Source organism: Simochromis diagramma, unplaced genomic scaffold (genome assembly GCF_900408965.1).
Source record: "Simochromis diagramma unplaced genomic scaffold, fSimDia1.1 OVJJ01000516.1, whole genome shotgun sequence".
Classification (NCBI taxonomy): Eukaryota; Metazoa; Chordata; class Actinopteri; order Cichliformes; family Cichlidae; genus Simochromis; species Simochromis diagramma.
In genome coordinates this window covers 174,931-194,172 of record NW_024386938.1, presented here as the reverse complement: position 1 = coordinate 194,172, position 19,242 = coordinate 174,931, and the positions used below count along the sequence as shown (strand labels likewise).

The 19,242-nt window shown below is 43.7% G+C and overlaps 2 protein-coding genes across 5 annotated transcripts in view; one reads left to right on the top strand and one right to left on the bottom strand.

Moving 5' to 3' along the window:
- Nucleotides 1-93: 93 nt before the first annotated feature.
- Nucleotides 94-13,321, top strand: LOC120736863 (cytochrome b561). Its single transcript, XM_040037211.1, has 6 exons — nt 94-221; nt 2,556-2,763; nt 10,109-10,207; nt 10,313-10,416; nt 10,497-10,654; nt 11,729-13,321. Exons 2-6 carry the CDS (start codon nt 2,559-2,561, stop codon nt 11,919-11,921), a joined length of 759 nt encoding a protein of 252 aa, XP_039893145.1. The 5' UTR covers nt 94-221; nt 2,556-2,558; the 3' UTR covers nt 11,922-13,321.
- Nucleotides 13,322-14,188: 867 nt separating this feature from the next.
- tanc2a (tetratricopeptide repeat, ankyrin repeat and coiled-coil containing 2a) overlaps nt 14,189-19,242 on the bottom strand; it is a 53,767-nt gene continuing 48,713 nt past the window's right edge. For all 4 annotated transcript variants that reach the window (XM_040037209.1, XM_040037210.1, XM_040037207.1 and 1 more), the window contains one exon: nt 14,189-19,222. In XM_040037209.1, the coding sequence (XP_039893143.1) occupies nt 17,359-19,222 (1,864 nt within the window). In that variant the 3' untranslated portion in view covers nt 14,189-17,358. The remainder of the gene's footprint in view (nt 19,223-19,242) is intronic.

The window sequence follows — 19,242 nt, the reverse complement described above, 5'->3', positions numbered from 1 at the left end:
GATCACATACATATATAAACATAAGTATTGCTTTCCACTGCTTATCGCCGTCCTAAAGTCACGTGGGCTTTTTTTTCTAATAAGGCCACCCAAAACAAACACACACACCCACACACAGGCGCACTTGAGCCCGGTGGCAGGCAGGGAGGAGGAGGAAGGCGGATCTGTAAAGTCCACTCTGCAGGACTTCCTCGCTACAGCCGAGCAGACCGTGGAGCGCAGTAAGTACTCCACGCTTCCTGTCAACCTTATGCTCTGTGCCTTTCCACAGTCACTGTGAACATAACTCAGACACAGCTAAAACAGGCTGGAGAGTCCCGTTGATCCCACAGGTAACAGGTAACAGCGCACCGTGGGAGCGTGAACACGACTGTTTGACTTGCTGTCATTCTTCCCGTGTGTGTGCGCGCGCGCCGCGTGCGTGGAAGGTGAATTGTAACAAAGAGGAGCTGATAATGGAGTTTGAGCTGCAGTCGTGGAAATCCGTTGGATTCGGCTGTTCTGTGCTCCAGACCTCATGTAACAGCTGTGACACACTTCCTGTTATGCATTGGGAGCGGCATTGATACCTTGTGACTTTTGGGTTGATATGAAACATGATAAAACACAGCAGACACGGGCTCCTGTGTGTTTTTATTTTTAAATCTTCCGCTTCAAACCAGTGTGGTGCTGGCTGTGTTCGTGCCATGGTGATTCTGTTCTGTAACAGTGACATCAGGGACTTTAAGATCCTGTTGTGAAATGAAACAGACTTTTTGCTCCTTTTATGCGTCAGTAGTTTTGCGCAGTTCAGAGCCAAAGACGTAAGTACATGAAGGAGCCATATAGGTTATTCCATTTTATGCTATTTTATACCTTTTAATGCATTTCTTAGACGCACATTAGGGAATGCCTAACAGCATGAAAACATCAACCCAAAGAAGAAGCACGGTGGCAGTGGCATCAGGATTTAGGCTTGTCCAGCTGATGTTTAGCAGAATTTCAGTGAGAGGTTAAGAGCAACAACCACAAGGTGACCAGAGACCATAGAAAGTCAATGATGTTCAAGTGACTATGGGTGAAATAAGTGCTGGCACCAGAACAACATTTTCTAAACTTCCAGGCAAACTACTTCCTGTGAAACAGAAGAAGAACACCTGTTGCCTATTCGCTGTCCTATGTCAATCAACAGTGTTCTGCATTCCCATTGGCTGTTCCTTCAATCGCTTGCCTCAGAGTTGAGAATAATTAAACTTGGGACCAACAGCTATTTTGACTAATGCGACTACTAACATGAGAGCAAAGGATAACAGATCTATGTCAGGATAGCAAATTCATTAATTCAGGCAACCAGAGCCTGGAATGGCCATAAACAACCGGCCATCAGTGATAAAGTAGAGCACAGCAGGTGATTTCCTTCCCTTGGTGGACATCCATTAAGAAACTGGAAGTTCAGAGAGCAAGAACGGCCTCCTTTAGCAGCAGTAAACCTTTTTTTTAACCTTGTTATTGCTGCTAAATGGAGGTTCATTGTTGCATTGCGTTGACCATGAACACCCTTTCATGGTAACGGTATTCCTTGATGGCTGTAGCTTCTCTCAGCAGGAAAATATGCCCTTCCATAAAGTGAATATCTGTGGGAAGCGCTGGACAAACAATTCCAGTCTCTGGAAGCCCCACCTCGCAACTTACAAGTCTAAAGGATCTGTTGCTAACTTCTTGGTGCACCACACCTTCAGAGGTCGAGTGGAGTCCATGCTTTAGTGGGTCAGGTCTGCTTTGGCAGCAAAATGGGACCAACACAACATGATCAGACCTAATGTTATGCCTGATCAGTGTGCATGTGGTACTTGCATGTTAATATAATTGACATGCTCTATGCTTATTTTATACACTAATACGGCATCTTATGAAAAACTTACCCAAGAAACTGAAACAAACTAACCCATAACTCTTCTCATTCCTTATTGTAAGGAATAAGAAGAGTGTCGTTGCAGGATATTAGCACACGATAACAGACATGTCATGATGTATGTGTAGTGCTTTTTGTTACCAGTGTATGAAGGGTTTAGAGCCTGATTTTATGTTCTAGCAGGCCTGAATCCTGAAACAGTCACAGAGGGCATTCAGTATATCTGTTTTTAGATATTTATATTTCTTTTTATAGATGGAAGACTGTTCAGCTAAATCCTTTTAGCATGTTAGACGGTCCCTTGGTGAGTCTTTTCACTGCCCAGTCTTTGACACTGGCTGGTGAAAGACAGACCCTAAAGATGGAATACAAATGCAGGAGTGATGTTGGCTGATATTATGTTTCATGGGTACAGATTTTCTCGTACTGCAAAATTTCCTGAAACAAATATGAGTTATTTTAGCTTTCTTTCCTCTCAAAAGCTCAAATAAGTCAAACTCTTTATAATGTGACATGATGAAAAATAATGTTTGTGAGGTACTTGGTTGATGCTCTGTGTTTATCTTTGTCTAACCCATCTTTCTAATTGAATTTACTTTGATTTTATTCAGCAAATGGTGCAGCCTAAGGCATCGGTTCTAACTGCTCTGTTCCTGGCTCTCAGATCATGGAGGACTCTGCCCCCCGTCGTAGTCGTGCTGCGTTTGCGGGGCTGGTGGGAGTGTCCCAGGTGCTGGGTTTGGCATCGGTGGTGCTAACCGGTGTGTGGATGGGTCACTTCCGTGGAGGTTTTGCCTGGAATGGCTCAAAGCAGGAGTTTAACGTCCACCCTCTGTGTATGGTGCTGGGCCTGGTCTTTCTGCATGGAGATGGTGAGTCCACACTGATCAATGAGTGTACAGGTAGAACCACAGCCTAATCAGGATGTGGCTCAAACTGAGTGATGCATCTCTGTGATTGTATTATACTTTTTTCATTGTTAAAAAAAGGCTTTACTTTCCTCACCCATCACTCCCCATCAGGTCAGGCTAGATCGCCGCCCCTCCCTGAGCCTGGCTCTGCTGGAAGTTTCTTCCTGTTAAAGGGGAGTTTTTAAGCTTCAAAAGGGGTCAGCTGATTGTTGGGGATTTCTCTGTATTGTTGTCGGGTTTCTACCTTACAAGATAAAGTACCTGAGGCGACTGCTTTTGCAAATTTACTCTGCATAAATAAAATTGTTTTTTTTTTTTCAGCAGATATACCGACCGTGCTACTGTCAAACATTTTAGATCCCTAATGTTAGTGTTAAGCAATAATCCAGGGAAGTCATGAAATATCATCTGTATCATCTATAAAAGATTTATTGAACAGAACACATTGTCCGAAGAATAAAGATAGAGACAGGAGGTTATTAATGCAAACAAGTGCTAACACACACACACACACACACACACACACACACAAAACCCAGAATCAACGTGAAATCAAAGAAAGCCATCATGTTCAATTTAAAACAAGTTGAGCATTTTGGTAAGTGTTTCAATGTTATTCAAGTTAAACTCTTAACTTGCACCACCTGGGGTAGAAATAGGCGACTTAATTTAAAATGTAACATCTCATAGCTGATACTGATATTTGTTTATTGAGCATGTGGCTAAAACACGAGCCAGCCCTGCTCCCAATCGTGGACTTGTTTCCATTGAGCTGGTCAACTGGCACCATAAATGCTTTATAGAAGCAGAGCAGAGAGTTCTTGCTGAAATATCAAAGTGATATCCAGCTGACCAGTTAGCCAGAGCTCAGCTGAAAATGTTAGAATAATTTGAAAAACTTGCAGCCAGTGATTGTTCCTCTCTCTTTTTTTCCTTGCAAAATGCTCAACAGAAAATGGCTGCTCTAAAGTAGTAGGACTGTTGGTGTGTGTGTCTGAGCTTATGAGTGTGCACCAGTGCATCGTAGCCTCAAGCCACTGTTTTGCTGACTTGTTACATTAAGCTAACGCTGGCCAGACACCCATCAATCCTCCCTAACCTGACCCAGCAGGACTGAGACAAACAGAGGAAAGGGGGAATGGTTTGCATCACTGAATGAATGTAAACAGCTTGCGTGTGTGTTTTTGTCACGCATCCAGTAAAGGTTTGACAGGATGACTCTATAGGGAAAAGTGGCACAAAAAAAGCACCAGTCAGCAAACAACAGCATATTTTTCATTGACAGCAGAGGGCCTCCACTCTATTGGTCTTTAAATTCTCTTGTCCAATTATGGTATTTCTCAGAACTGGGTCTTCTTGTTTGTTCATGCTGTAGCCTGTTCAGACAGCTCAGCCTCCCCGTGCTGGATATATTGAGCTAACCGCTGCTAGCTGCACTCCACCAGTTTTAAAATGTGTCAGTTGGAATTATTATGTTATTTGCACCCTGACTGTCAAAATTGTATAAACAAAATCAAATATTCTTGTATTAGAGTTCAGGTTAGTTGCAATTGACCTTCATGCTAATTACCAGATTACCAGTTAATTTGATGCCTGACATTAAGAAGGAAGTTAGTTTGTTAGATGAAAGTGAAATAATATTTTTGACTCAGCTTTTTCATGTATTTACTCTGCCTTTTGTCATCCTTTATGCACAAATGTAGCTAGTTATAACTCGATGAAAACAAAAGGATGAGGCTCTACAAAAAAAATTAAAGCAACACTTTTTAATCAGAGTATATCATCAGCTGCCCAACACTGCCACAAGGAGGTTCTGGGGGACAGGCATTTACTGTAGGAGAGCTGGACAGGGTGGTAGAAGGCCCTCAATCCATCACTGGGACTAGTATCTGTTCCTTTGTGCAAGGAGGAACAAGGTGTGCACTACCAGAGCGACAAATGAACTCCAGCAGACCACTGGTGTGAATGTTTCTGACCCAAAAAAATCATAAACAGACTTCATGAGGGTAGAACTGTCTGGTACCGTAGAGCCCTATTGGTATATGCCATCAAATACCAGAACTGGCCGGTCCACCATTGAGAGCATGTTCACCTTGAGTGACACACGTGACCCTGGAGAAGCTCTGGAGAATGGGATGCGGCCTTTAGCATTGTTCAGACTGACATCTCTGGTGGTGGGTCAGTGATAGTGTGGGGAGGCATCCTCATGATGGGACACACTGACCTCTACAGGCTAGTCGACACCATCCTGACGGCCATTGGGTGTCAAAAAGAAATACTTGGACGGATTGCCAGATAACTTGGGTTACTGCTAGTAACTCGGGAAATCACCTTGTTGGTGCAGGAATATTATTTTATATCTGTCACACTGTATTGTTGATTTTTTTTAGGCCAGTGTTAAGTGGCTCAAAAAACAAAAAAACATTCCTCTTCAAACGGTCAAGTACAAGGACTGGACTGAAAATGGGTGAAAATAAGATAAGATAAGATAAGATAAGATAAGATAAGATAACCTTTATTAGTCCCACAAGTGGGAAATTTGTTTTGTCACAGCAGGAGTGGACAGTGCAAAAGTTATGAGGCAAAAATTAGAATACAATAAGAATAAATACAGTACACAACTGTACAGAATAGAATAAAATAAAATAAAATACTATATACAGTAGAATAGAATAAAATAAATATACAATAAGATAAAAATAGAATACAAATACAAATACTATATACAACTGAGTAAAAATACAACGATGACAGAAAGGATTATTGCACTTAGTATTATTGCATATGTATGGATGTGTGTGCTTGATCAGTTAAAGTCTTTATTATGGAGTCTGACAGCAGTGGGGAGGAAAGACCTGCGAAATCTCTCCGTCCCACACCGTGGGTGCCGCAGTCTCCCACTGAAGGAGCTGCTCAGTGCTGTCACAGTCTGCTGCATGGGGTGGGAGATGTTGTCCATCAGGGATGACAGCTTAGCCGCCATTCTCCTGTCACTCACCACCTCCACTGGGTCCAGAGGGCATCCTAGAACAGAGCTGGCCCTTCGGATCACCCTGTTCAGTCTCTTCCTGTCCCCAGCAGAGATGCTGCCACCCCAGCAGACCACACCATAAAAGATAGCAGAAGCCACAACAGAGTCATAGAAGGTCTTCAGGAGTGGGCCCTCCACTCCAAACGACCTGAGTCTCCGCAGTAGGTACAGCCTGCTCTGCCCTTTCCTGTAGAGGGCGTCTGAGTTATGAGTCCAGTCCAGTCTATTGTTCAGATGAACACCAAGGTACCTGTAGCTGTCCACAGCCTCGATGTCCATACCTTGGATGTTCAGTGGTTGCAGTGGAGAATGCTTGTGCCTGCGGAAGTCTACCACCAGTTCCTTGGTTTTACTGGCGTTGATCTGGAGGTAGTTCAGCTGGCACCAGTCCACAAAGTCTTGGGTCAGACCTCTGTACTCCTTGTCGTCCCCATCAGTGATGAGGCCGACTATTGCAGAGTCATCAGAGAACTTCTGCAGGAAGCACTGGGTGGAGTTGTGGGAGAAGTCTGCAGTGTAGATGGTGAAGAGGAACGGAGCCAGAACCGTTCCCTGTGGGGCCCCCGTACTGCAGACGACCCTGTCCGACACACAGCCCTGAGTCCTCACATACTGTGGTCGGTCGGTGAGGTAGTCCAGGATCCAGGTAGTGAGGTGATGGTCCACTCCAGAGTTCACCAGCTTGTCCTTTAGAACCGAGGGAAGAATGGTGTTGAAGGCACTGGAGAAATCAAAGAACATGATTCTCACAGTGCTTCCAGCGGTCTCCAGGTGAGCGAGGGAACGATGCACGAGGTGAATGACGGCATCATCCGCTCCAATGCCAGGCTGGTAGGCAAACTGAAGTGGGTCCAGTGATGAGCTTATTAGGCGCCGAAGCTGAGCCAGGACCAACCGCTCCAGGGTCTTCATCAGGTGGGATGTCAGAGCCACCGGCCTGTAGCTGTTGAGGTCCTTGGGGCGTGAAGTCTTTGGCACTGGTACAACACAGGAGGTTTTCCAGAGCTGTGGGACTCTTCCCAACCTCAGGCTCAGGTTGAAGAGGTGCTCCATCACCCCACACAGTTGGTCCGCGCAGGACCTGACGACCCTCGAGCTGATGCCATCTGGACCCGCTGCCTTCTTGCCATTAATCCTCCTCAGTTCCCTCCTAACCTGGGTGGTTGAGAGAGACAGGCTGGAGCCTTGTGTTGAGTGTGTATTGGATGCTGCAGTTGGGGGTGGGGGGGAGTGAGCAGGGTGAATAGAGGAGGTGTGAAGTGTCTGAGGTGGAACAGCAGCAGTGGGGGTGGGTGAGTCTGCAGCCGATGTTGCAGACTGCCTCATGGCTGAATCAAATCTGTTGAAGAAATGATTCAGTTCATTTGCCCATCTCACATCCCTCCCAGGCAGAGAGTTCTGCTGTTTGTGGCCCGAGATGGTTCTGAGGCCTCTCCAGACTTCACCAACGTTGTTTTGTTGAAGCTGGTTCTCCATCTTCTGCCTGTAGCTCTCCTTCCCATTCCTTATCAGTCCCCTCAGCTCTCTCTGCACCCTTTTCAACTCCTCTTTGTCTCTGGATTTGAAGGCCCTCCTCTTCTGCTTGAGGACGGTTTTAATTTCTGGGGTAATCCAAGGTTTGTTGTTGGAGAAACACCGTACAGTCCTGGTAGGTACAGTGTTATCCACACAGAAGTTTATATAGTCAGTAATGCATGTAGTAAGGCTGTCGATGTCCTCTCCGTGGTCATCACAAATCACCTCCCACACAGTCGACTCAAAACAATCCTTAAGAGCCTCCTCGCTCTCCTCTGACCATCTCTGTACTGTGCGGGTGGCTGGTGGCTCCCTGCGCACTAAGGGCTCATACACAGGGACAAGGTGCACCAGGTTGTGATCAGATCTGCCCAGGGGAGGGAGAGGTGATGAACTGTATGCCTCTTCTGCATTGGCATACAGTAAGTCCAGTGTTTTATTGACTCTGGTTGGGCAGGTCACATACTGGGTGAAGGTGGGCAGTGTGGAGTCAATGCAGTCAATGTAAGACCTTCAGAAAACTGGAAGAGTTTCTGCTCAAGAACACTTAAGAAAAACATAATGAAAGTCTGACTGCTGAAAACGGAAAATATAAGAAAATGAAGAGTGGCTTAAGATGCCTGCACAGCACTGCATGCTTTTGTATGTAGTCTTCATGTAGCTTTTAGTCTTAGTCACTCTGCAACAGCACGATAAACATCATTCAAGACTGAACTCAGATCACCACAATACAACGTTGCAACAGTGAAAAATGCAGAACACACGTGACACCACACATTAAGACAGTTGGATGACACGCCCACACGACATACACATCCACACAGCCAGAGTAAAGGAAGTGCAAATGACCGCTGAGGTGAAGTTGCTCTGTCACACACAAATGTTTTGTGAGGTGAGCAAAAGACTTAAACAGCGTAAAAATTGTAGGAATTTTGTCAAATCTGACTTGAACTTCAGATGTCACATGTTCATTTGATCCAGACGCTTGGTATGTGGACATGATGTGGAGAGACTGCCCACCAGCAATTACTGTGTCACACAAGCCATTAATATGTCTAAATGTATTCATTCATTCATTGTTTCTAAATGACACTATATAGCAGCTTGGTTAGGCCATTCTTTCCAATTCCCGTGTTCAGTTTCTTTTTAATGCAGATTTTCCCTTTTGATGGTGCCGTCAGTCATCCAGCTCAACTTGATTTGTTTTGGACACACCGTCACCGTTTTTGACGTATTGCTGCCACCTGCTCATGCTGCAGCAGACTTTGCTTTGTGTCCGCAGCCCTGGGTACCGTTCTAATGAGAGTAACCACATTAGCTCAACTGGTTCAGTGCTAGATTGCATTAGAGCAATAAAAACAAAGGTTAACTGGACATTAGAATGAGATTGAGGAAGGATCTTAATGTGAAATGGAAACCTCCTGGGGGTGTTCCTCACACAGAAACAAACACATGTCCACACTAATGCTGTTACACTTCAGCTCATGCCCCCCTTCTTCGTCTTTAGTATTGGGTTCTTTTGAGTATCTTGCACCCCCATGAGGTGGCTTAAATCTCTGTGACGCTGTGAAGTGGAAATTAAACAAAGCTGTTGGCTCAGGTGGGTGAATGAAGGATTTATGCTGAGAACAATTAGAGAGTGTGTGTGGTAGAGCTGGAGGCTCAGTTGCTGCACAGTATTAATGCTGACCTTTTACCACAGTGTCCCCTCACTTCCAGCTGGACCGTCCTGACTCTGGTTCTGCTGGAGGTTTCTTCCTGTTAAAAAGGAGTTTTTCCTTCCCACTGTTGCCAAATGCTTGCTTATAGGGGGTCGTGTGATTGTTCATTTTAAATTAGTGTGTGGCTGTGAGCTTGACAGATTGTCTGTCTGTATGTGGTACCCTGGAACAGGCTGGCAGTTTGTTTTGGGTGTACTCTGCCTCTGGAGCCATAACCATTGAGATAAGCTCCAGCCCCACTGTGACCTTATACTGGATAGAAGGAATGAAGGAAGGAATCTGTAATTGCTTTATTTTATAGAAAATCAAATGTTAGCTCCAATAATGGTGTCACTGCAGGAAGTGACACACAATCATGCTGTTTAAGTGTTGCCTTGAATTCTGAATAAAATACCGATTATGTTTCCAGCAAAGTAAAGATAGACCTCAAAATAACAATTGTTTCTTTTTACTTGTGATTCCTTCCATACTTTACATGGTCTTCTAATTTTGTTGCCCAGTGGTCAATGCAAACAGCTTACAGGCGTGCACCGTGTTAAAGACTGATTGCAGACATCTTCATCCATTAGTAACGTGTCACATTCTGCCAGGCACCTTTAAAAATGATGGACAATAAGTGTAGATGAGTTAAGTTAAGAGAAATAGTTTCATAAAAAATGTTTCTCTTTATTTAATAATGATTTCAATATTCCAAAATCACTACGCTTCCTATATGTTGCCCAGTGGTCTTGGTTCAAATACTGTTGAACCATGTGTGAAACAAATAAATGCATGAAATGAAATAAATGTGTCAGCGTAGAGTTTCAGTGCATTCCTAGTACAAAGCTCTCGTTGAGCCAAACAGTGGCTACGCTGAGGTTATGAAATATGAGTATGAATCATGTTTTGCTGTTTCAGACTGCATTGGATGAAAAAACAAAAGTCTAAAAAGAACAAACAGCAATTAACATTTGTGTAATGTTTGATCAGTGTTAAATGCACTTAATGGATTCTATAGTCTTCCCTCTGTCTCCATGTCTCTGTCTGTCTGCCTCTCCAGCCATCCTGGTCTACAGAGTGTTTCACAATGAGCCGAAGAAGAACGTAAAGCTGCTTCACGGCATTATTCACCTGCTCGCTCTCATCATGAGTATTGTAGGTAAGGGAGCTACATCAGCCGGCGTCTGACTGCTGCAGATGTTTGTATTTTTTTAAATAACCATGTGTGTGTCCGTCTGACATGTTGCTCTATGCGTGCGTGCAGGTTTTGTGGCTGTGTTTGACTACCACAGGGCAGCCAAGATTCCTGACATGTACTCTCTACACAGCTGGTGCGGTATGACTACTCTAATCCTGTTCTGCTTACAGGTACACACACACAGACTGAATCTCTGCAGCAAATGTAACACATTACAACACTAAACTTTTTATCCCTCCATTTTTGCCAGTGGGTGATGGGTTTGATGTTCTTCCTGTTTCCTGTTGCGTCGGCATGGTTACGAGCCTCATACTTGCCTGTCCACGTGTTCTGTGGCCTGGCTCTGCTGGTAATGTCCGTAGGGACCAGCCTGCTGGGCATCACGGAGACGCTCCTCTTCAACATCATGTATGTCTGTACTCGAGTATCTGCCCCCTCGTCTCCTCTTCATTTCATTAGTGATGTTCTTTAGGCATAAACCACAGACAGTATGACATCACACGAGTGGCTTGGTGAAGGTCGTTGTGTTTTTGTCATTTCTTTTTGAAATCATTTCTTGCTTAAGTAACTACATTTATTTGACTATTTCCACATTATTGTATATTCAGCACCAGTGGTTTGATCTGAAAATATAAAGCTGGACATTTGTCCAGGGAATATAACATGGCCGGTTTTAATGGCTTCATATCAGATATTACGAGTCTGGTGCGTAAAGGCCTTTTTAGTTAGGGTCATCGCTGATTACAGCTTGGATCTCAGAAGTCAGATGGCTCTGATAAAAAGAAATCCACCACTCTAATCCAGTACATCCGCACATTGCTCTTGTTGCCTACCATGGTGGACATGGTACAATCACCAGCTGCTAAGGAAAATGTGTAGTGGTTCCTGGAGGTTGTTGGCTGCATGAAATTGGTTGCAAAGAAGGCGCTACACCAAAGACCTCCTAGCAGGCTGCTGAGGTTGTGAGCAATTTTTTTAAAATCGTTGTCTGTAAATACTTGCTAATGACATGCTAAGAGGTAGCAAAACTTTCCAAAATGCAAGTTTGTAATTTCCATTCAAACTACAAACACAGCAATATGATAGTGACCAAAGCAATCGGAAGAAGGTCATTGCCAACCGGAATATGTTTCTCCCAAGTGACACGTGGTTGCCAGGTTGATCACTGACCAGTCTGTAGGTCTGTGTGATCCTTAAGCAATCATTTCCCAGCAAACTCCACCAACCACTCGCAGTAAAGTCGGGGAGTACTAAATTTTCCCTCACAACTGCTGGTTGAGAGATGGTCACTGAGTGACCTACATTCATTGATCCCACAATGTCACAAGTGCAGAATGTCAGACAAGTTAACATCACATGGTTTGTGGTCACATGTCTGCAAATCCTCAATAACCACCACCTGCTCCTGATTTATCTCAGCTAACCTTAAATTTTACTATCCCCTTACCCACTTATGATGTCTCCTGGCTTCCTTGGGGCCAGGTCGACCTACTCTAAGTTCACCCCAGAGGGAGTGCTGGCCAACGTCTTGGGTATCCTGTTGGTGTGCTTTGGATTGGTGCTGGGACACCTGATGACGAGGGAGGAGTACAGACGCCCACCAAACCCAGAGGAAGAAGCTCTGTCCGTCCATTTCAAGACACTGACTGACGGGGGATCACCAACCACGCCTTAATCTCACTCTGAAGCCTGACGCCTCTCTGTGATCTACATCTACAGAGCCAACAGACTACCTGTGCTACCAGTCTCTGTTAGTACCTGCATACCTGTCAGAAAATGAGTTCAGCTTTAGGTTCAGTGAAGTAAGAACAGAAATCTGTAATAACTGTCCTTCTCATGTTATTATACCAACCAGCTCTGTCAGCTTTGTCATGAAAAACATTTATACAAACATAGTTAAAAATGTGCTGTTTCACTACACATTGTGATATGGAGCGTCATGTTTGTGTAGTTGAAGGGCGCAGTTTATATTTTATTGTTTCCTGTTGTGCAGTGTTCATGGTTAGGTTGTGATTCTCGTTTTGCTTAAATGTGTCTTGGATTCCTTCACTTGTGTTTTCTCTTTGTGTCTTAACTATATTAAAGATGTAGCATCAGCCGACCCGAGTAGGTGCAGTGTTCTCCTCTCCCGTCCTTTCCTCCTCAGCTCTGCTCTGTGTGTCGGCTTTGTGAGGACAGTTATTGACATTAATGCACTCCCAGCGTCTTTAACCATATTAACTACAGTAAATCTCACGCCTAACATAACTCTAAAACCAGGTCTTAACCCTCAGACAGACAGCGGTGTGAGAAGATTCAAGTTGTACCTTCCAGAAAGTCACAGCAGATGGCTGCCATGGGCGTTATTTGGTGATTGCGCTGATGCCATCCTTTTTAGTAAATCTGGCACCTTATCAGTGGAATTAAATTTGACTAAAGAAAGAAACCACAAACACAAATTTCTACTTTGACGCTCAAAAAGAAGCTACACTACCCTCAGAACAATTGTACAAATCCTGCAAACGTAGCCTTTCTGTGAGCAGGGTGGAGCATGGTGGAGCATGGTGGTGCGCTGGTAGTCTGTAGAATAGACTCTGTGCTCTGCTGGAGAACCACGTGTTCAAAAACTGTTCTCGGCAGCCGCTGTCTACTCTCCGTGCTGCTTTTGTGAACATTGGTTGAGTTCCCCTCATGTTCCTCTCTGTGTAACTAAAGAGCCACAGGTCCACGTTCATTTTGGGGTCAATATGTGGCATTAAAGGTGGTGTAAATTGGTTGTATGATAAAATTTCCTCTGCTGTTGCTCCGTCTTCGTGACCTGCAGTACCATAAAGTCCTGTTTTCTGACCGAATCCTATCAGTAACTGTTCCTGTTTAAATGCTTCAATAACTTGTTGTGTGTATTCAAATACCTACATGTATGTTTTAAATCTACTTTTTGTTTTGTTTTGCTCGCCTTCGGCTCGGACTTCAGTCTTTGTGCCTCAGAGAGAGCTTGGTGGAGGTTGTTCATTTTTCTGTAAGTTGTGACAGTGTCGTTGTTCACAGGAAGTCCCGATCTTATCAGGACAACCTGAAATAAAGTGTTTGAAATTATTTTCCCCAGATTTTTAACATTGGATGTGAAAGCAGCAAGAAAACATATTTGAATTGTAGATTGTTTTAAAATGAACATCCTAAAACAAGCATTTTTACTGTACTAACAAGCTGTTCACGTCACCTTTATGTGCATTAAGCTGCACCAGTTTTGTCGTTTTGCCTTTGTACACCAACATAGTGGATTTTAAATCACACAGGCAAGATGTCATTGAAGTGCAGACATTCAGTAATAATCTAAGTGGGTATCACGTTAACTGTTCAGGGTTTACATTTTCTAACGCTCAAATGTAACTGGACATGGAACTGAAAAGCAGTTTGATGGCCAGTTCAGGTCTGTTCCCGCTTTATTTCCTGAAAGGTTAAACAGATAAAAGATCTGTAGTTCACCCTGAGAGCTGCGCTTGCCACTCCCAAAGTTTTCCACAGCAAAAAGTTTAGGATGGCCGAAGGAGCAGTCTGGCTCATTCTTACAAAGCAATCATAAAAGGCCCGATAGCCCACTGACTGGTGCTTTAAGTTAAAATCAATATTCTATTTAGATTGCTTCTGCTGCCCCCAAGTGTCCAAAAAACAATCAGTTATTGTAAGAGCACTGCATATAAGATCAACACAATCTTTCCACCACAGTTAAAGCAAAAGCATTTATCCATGTGAGCATATGAATGAATACTTGTGCTAATAACAATGCAGACAGCATGTAATGCTGTCTGCAAACACATACGTGAACACAGTTTTTCTTCATTGTAAAACCTTTAGGGCCTTTAACCAGTGTTGCCACATAGCAAGAAGGTAATGTTCTTGTTCTAATGTAAGATTATACCCAAAAAAGCTTTTCCTTGTTGGGTCACACAATGAGAGACAGACTTACAGTTCAGTCTTTTATTCAGCTTTATTCCTCTTTCTAACTCAGTGATTCCACGTGAGCCAAAAAACACATTCATGTTGCTTGAAATGTTTGATAATGAAGCTCTTCTTGTCACCATCCTTGGTTTTAAATGTAAGCTCATCTTACACACTGTGAAAGAGCCCAAAGTACACACTGACTTGGCTCTGTTCTGACGGGATATTTCACAGTCAGGCACCAATGCAGACAGAAGGTAAACATCCTACATGTGATGCACAACACACAGTTTTGCTAACAGATTTTCCACGTTTTCACTTTGAACATCAAATTGCTAATATCATCTCACAGCTGCAGTCCCCTGAGCAGTACGAGATGATGGCAGTGGTCAGAGACTGTACTGTGTGTGCTGTGTCAGACGTCACTTGTTTCATCAGCAACAGCAACTGAAACTGAGAAGTTTGGGGGGAAAAAGCACTACAAATGTACAAAAACTGGCATTCATGTTTATAAAAGACAGTTTTAAAGAAGCCTGATCTTAATATATGATTAAAGTGAAACTTGTCCCTCTTTTAAATATTCAGCTAGCCACCTCCCCTTGTCGTTAACAAGGTTAAGATGGAAAAGTTAAATCATTCCTTGCTGACATAGACAAAAGCATTTTGAGCAGTAAACCGTGTCTTTTGCCATAAATATGTTGTCTGTTTTATCTGTTTTAGCAAGCTAGGCAAACTACTGGTTTGAAAGGAAAACCTTGTAAAGACATAAATAAGCATGTGCTTGATGGATTCATAAACGATAGTGTGCTAAAAATTGGTAACATTCAAAATCCCAAGTAGATGGTGATCGCTTTGGGAAACGCAAAAAAGAAACAGCGTAATTTCTGTATTGCAGCAGATGTTTGTTAGCCCTAGCATCTAAGGTACGATAAGAAAAACGCATTTTCCATTCAAAGTAACGACTTTTAAAACCCAGTAACGTGGCACAATGAGGAAAACTTTTTTTATGTCACAGTTACTGTTACTGACGCCTAGTCTTTGATATCACATAAGCAGAAACACTGTCGACAACTATAAATGTTTGTTATATAATAAGACTTTTGATTAATGACTTAAAATCATTTGTTGCAGACAAACAATTTAATTATCATCTTTGATTACGACAGTTTTTTTCCTATTTAACATCCAAATTTAGGTCTATGTTCTGACCTAAACTTCCTTTTTTTAATTATACTTTGCAAATTCTAACAAAAACTTTCACCACTTTTAAAAAACTTTTCTTGTCTCTTTTTATTTCTGCCCTTGTTGCCTCAAGAGAATTTGCCTTTTCCCAGAACAGCACTATAAATAAGAACATTATTAAATAAAGGTTATATTGATTCACTGCACCAGCTCATGGTACAAACCGATTTCACATGAAAAGTCCTGCCTGGCTCTAGTACAACTTAAGATGGTGTTGCTCCAACACAGTACAATGTACATGTTTTGGAGAAGTTGTTTCTTCACATTTTGTTTGAACTTTACTTAATTTTCGAAGATTTTAAACTTTTTCTGAGCGCAGGCGTTTATAACAAGCACAGAAACACACCAAAGTTGGAGGAACCATCTGAAGAGTAAGTAAACACACGGCTACGTATGCTAATGTTTGTGAGGCTAAGATTCTGATCTGACTGTGAAATACACAGTGGATGATAAGATGAAAAGAGTGAACTGAACTTTAGTTTCTGAAAAACAAACAAACCTCAACACAGTAAATGAATGTAGTTGAATAGTGGTACATTTTTGGGCCTCATTGGTAAGGCTCTGTGGCTGCTGTTGGTGGTAAGATAGTTAGCTTGGCATGGTCATAAATTAAGCTGGTTTCGCGCAGATAAATAGATTGTTTCATTGGAATTTTACACAGTTATCTTTGGAAAGGCAAGAAAAACATACAACACCATCCAAAGAGTTCAAATGCACATTGTTGAGGACAAATATCCAGAAATTACATGTCAAGCCTAGTTAATGGTCAGAGTGAGAGTGACTGACAGTACTGACAACCGAGGCACATACAAGCACAATGTTTCCAACATAATACAGTATGAAGAGCCCTGGTGTATCACTTGGAATCATATGGGTTGCATAATTAGACCATTAGGACTACAGAATATAAAAGGCCTTCAGAGAGCACAGAAAAAGGCTGAATGGATGACCCTTCCAAAAAATCCAACTTTTACAAATGCGCTATATCGTTCTAATTGAACCCAGAAAGAGACCAATGTTAACCCAACATGGAACTCTTTAGAGTTTCTGCTTCATGTAAACTAAAACTCTAAAGTTTCAGTTTACGTGTTCTCACAGACGATCCCCCAAAATAAACACGATGGCAAATCCCAAAGGAATACCGTTTTAAGAAAAAACAAAAAGAAACTTTACAGTTTAATACAGACATAACTTAAAAAGATAAATACAATTTTTTCTCCTTTTTTTTTTTTTTTAACTCAGTGTTTATTCAATGACAGTATTTTCGAGTTTCTCAAACTATGGCTTGGGTCTGGGTCACTAACAAGCGTTTGACTGGTACAATGATGCGAGCCTGGATTCGTCCATTTCTTTCAAGTCTGTGTTATTTAAGCGCTTCAATCTTGAAATGAGATCTTTATTAAAGGCGTCGGCAGCAGGCAAAGGTAATTGCGGTGCTTTTTCTCTCCTGTCTGGACGTCACCATTTAGACTTGAACTGCAGTTTTAAAATGTAATTCAAGCCAGAATTGTGCAAGAAGAATACAGTCTTATTCCATAATTATCTTCTTCATTCTTGTGCTTTGTGAGGTGAACACCTGTTAATGTTTCACTTCCAAATGGCAGAACCAGTTCATTATTGGTGAACATGTTCCATGCCGTTCTTATAGGTTAGGCATCTTCACCATGAAGGAGTCAGTATGCCTAAGATGAAGTGGCACTCTTTCCAAAAACGACATAGAGCAATCACTTAACCTAGCAAGTGAGGTGGAGTTCTCTGAAGCATACTAACAAATACAACCAAATGAAAACAAAAGCTTTTACCCAGTCTGAACTTGGTGTGTCTTGCTCTTATAAACATTCCAAGTACTAAATGTAGGAACTTGACATTACTTTGTTTCCAGAACAGTCTTCCAGTATATCGGTACAGTGACTTCATTTATACCACTTTTCATTAATGTTCTTGTATTGTCTTTACACATTGGACTCTACAAAGGGTCTTTTTGGTTTAACCGGAGACGTAGGACCCGTACGTCTCTCAGTCGGTCTGTCCGAGCAGCTGTGGATCATGGGCAGCGTCCGAGCCACCTTCACATCCATGTAGGAGAGATTCTGACAGGCAACCTGCACTGAGCCCTCACCCTGATGAACATTTCCTGGCATCACGTCATAGAAGTCCAGCTGGTTATCATAAGAGGCGTGACCATTGTGGGCATTGTTGTTGCTGCGGTTGTGGTAGGCAAAGGATGAGAGCTGGGGTGGAGGGGGGTTTTTGCTGGGCGAAGTGACAACTGTGTCCACTGAAGACACGGCCCAGGAGCGAGACGGACTGAGACAGGACGCTGAGCTGGACGGAGCCTGTTGCTGATACTGCTGGTGCACCCTTGCCGTCTTGTCGATTACTCCCATAAAAGGAGTGTTCCTAGATGAACGTCCCACCTCTCCAGGGTAAGTCCCGCCTCCTGACATGCATATTTCTGACTGGGGAGAGGCGATCAGGAAGTTATCATCATGGTAACCACTAATGCTTCTAGCAGAGGCCAGATCTGAAGGTAGATCCATGTGCTGAACAGAGGCCGATGTCCTAAAGCCTGGCCCAAGATTAGCTGGCTGTCCAGTAGCAAGACTACCACTGCTGGGGGAGAAACGGACGCTGACACTCTGGGAATGGATGAGAGGCCTAGGGGAATGACCAGAGGAGGAGGTTGGGTGAGCACTGAGTGGACGTCGAAGACCACCCTGGTGTTGATACTGATAATCGTGCGATGACTGAAGCCTATCTGAAGACCCCATTGCTGCCTCTGTAACTTCCAAAGGGTAGTAGGCTGCTTTGGATTGGTTACGGCTGAACTGACGGGACTGGCCAAAACGGTTTACCCCCGCCCACTCGGCTCCTGCTGCTTTCCCATAGCCAGATGTGCCTCTGGCCTGGCTAACCAGGTCAACTTCTTCTTCTTCATCCTGTACATAAGAAGCTCCAGAGCTCAGACCAGGCTGAGCCAATGGGCTAGGCCTGACATCCATAGGATTTGAGCAAAAGCCTTCCCCAAGCTCTGCTAGTTCTTTGGGCAGATGGGCGAACTGGGAATAGGCAGAACTTCCCAAAACCATGCTGGAGTGGGTAGAAGAACTGGGCTGATTGGTTCGGACCACCTGTGCTTTGGCTGGTTGGAGCCAGTGGCCTTGGACGGGGTTCTGCTTCTGGAACCTCTGACCAGCCAGATGGGGGTGACGCTGGACTCCCTGGCTCTGATCTAAGTCAGACTGTGGATAGTTTTGTACACCTCCACTTTCGGACAATGTAGGCATACTTTCAGACACTATGCCACCTCGCTGCTGATGCTGGATTAGGGAGGAAGTAGGGCTGAAATCGTGATAAGATGTGGAAGGAGGGGGAGGTGCAGAGTGACTAGGTGAAGAAAGGGAGGCTGCGTGGGTGGGACTGGGGAGGTGATGATACAGATGAGTGGGGGAAAGGGAGGAGGGCGATGGTACCCCAGAGTGGCAGCGGGTGTCAAGACTTTGAACCGCAGGTTGAAGGTGACAGGGAGAGGAGTCTCTTTCCCTGAAACTGCTCTCTGCTTTCTCCTCTTCCTCCTCTTCCTCTGTAAGCCCCTCTCTATCCTGTACCTGCAAACAACCTGAATCTCTAGACCTGGCCTCGCTGATGGACATGTTCTGCTGATAGACGTGATTAGATGATGGAGGATGAGTGTCCTTTTGCTGTGCAGCCTGCCGACACTCTTCTTTGACCCGTGACAGCAGGCGCTGAATCTCCCGGTTGGATGGGCACAAACGGCTGGCTTCAATCAGGTCCTCCAAAGCAGCGTGGAATTGTCTGGGTTGTGATAGTGACAA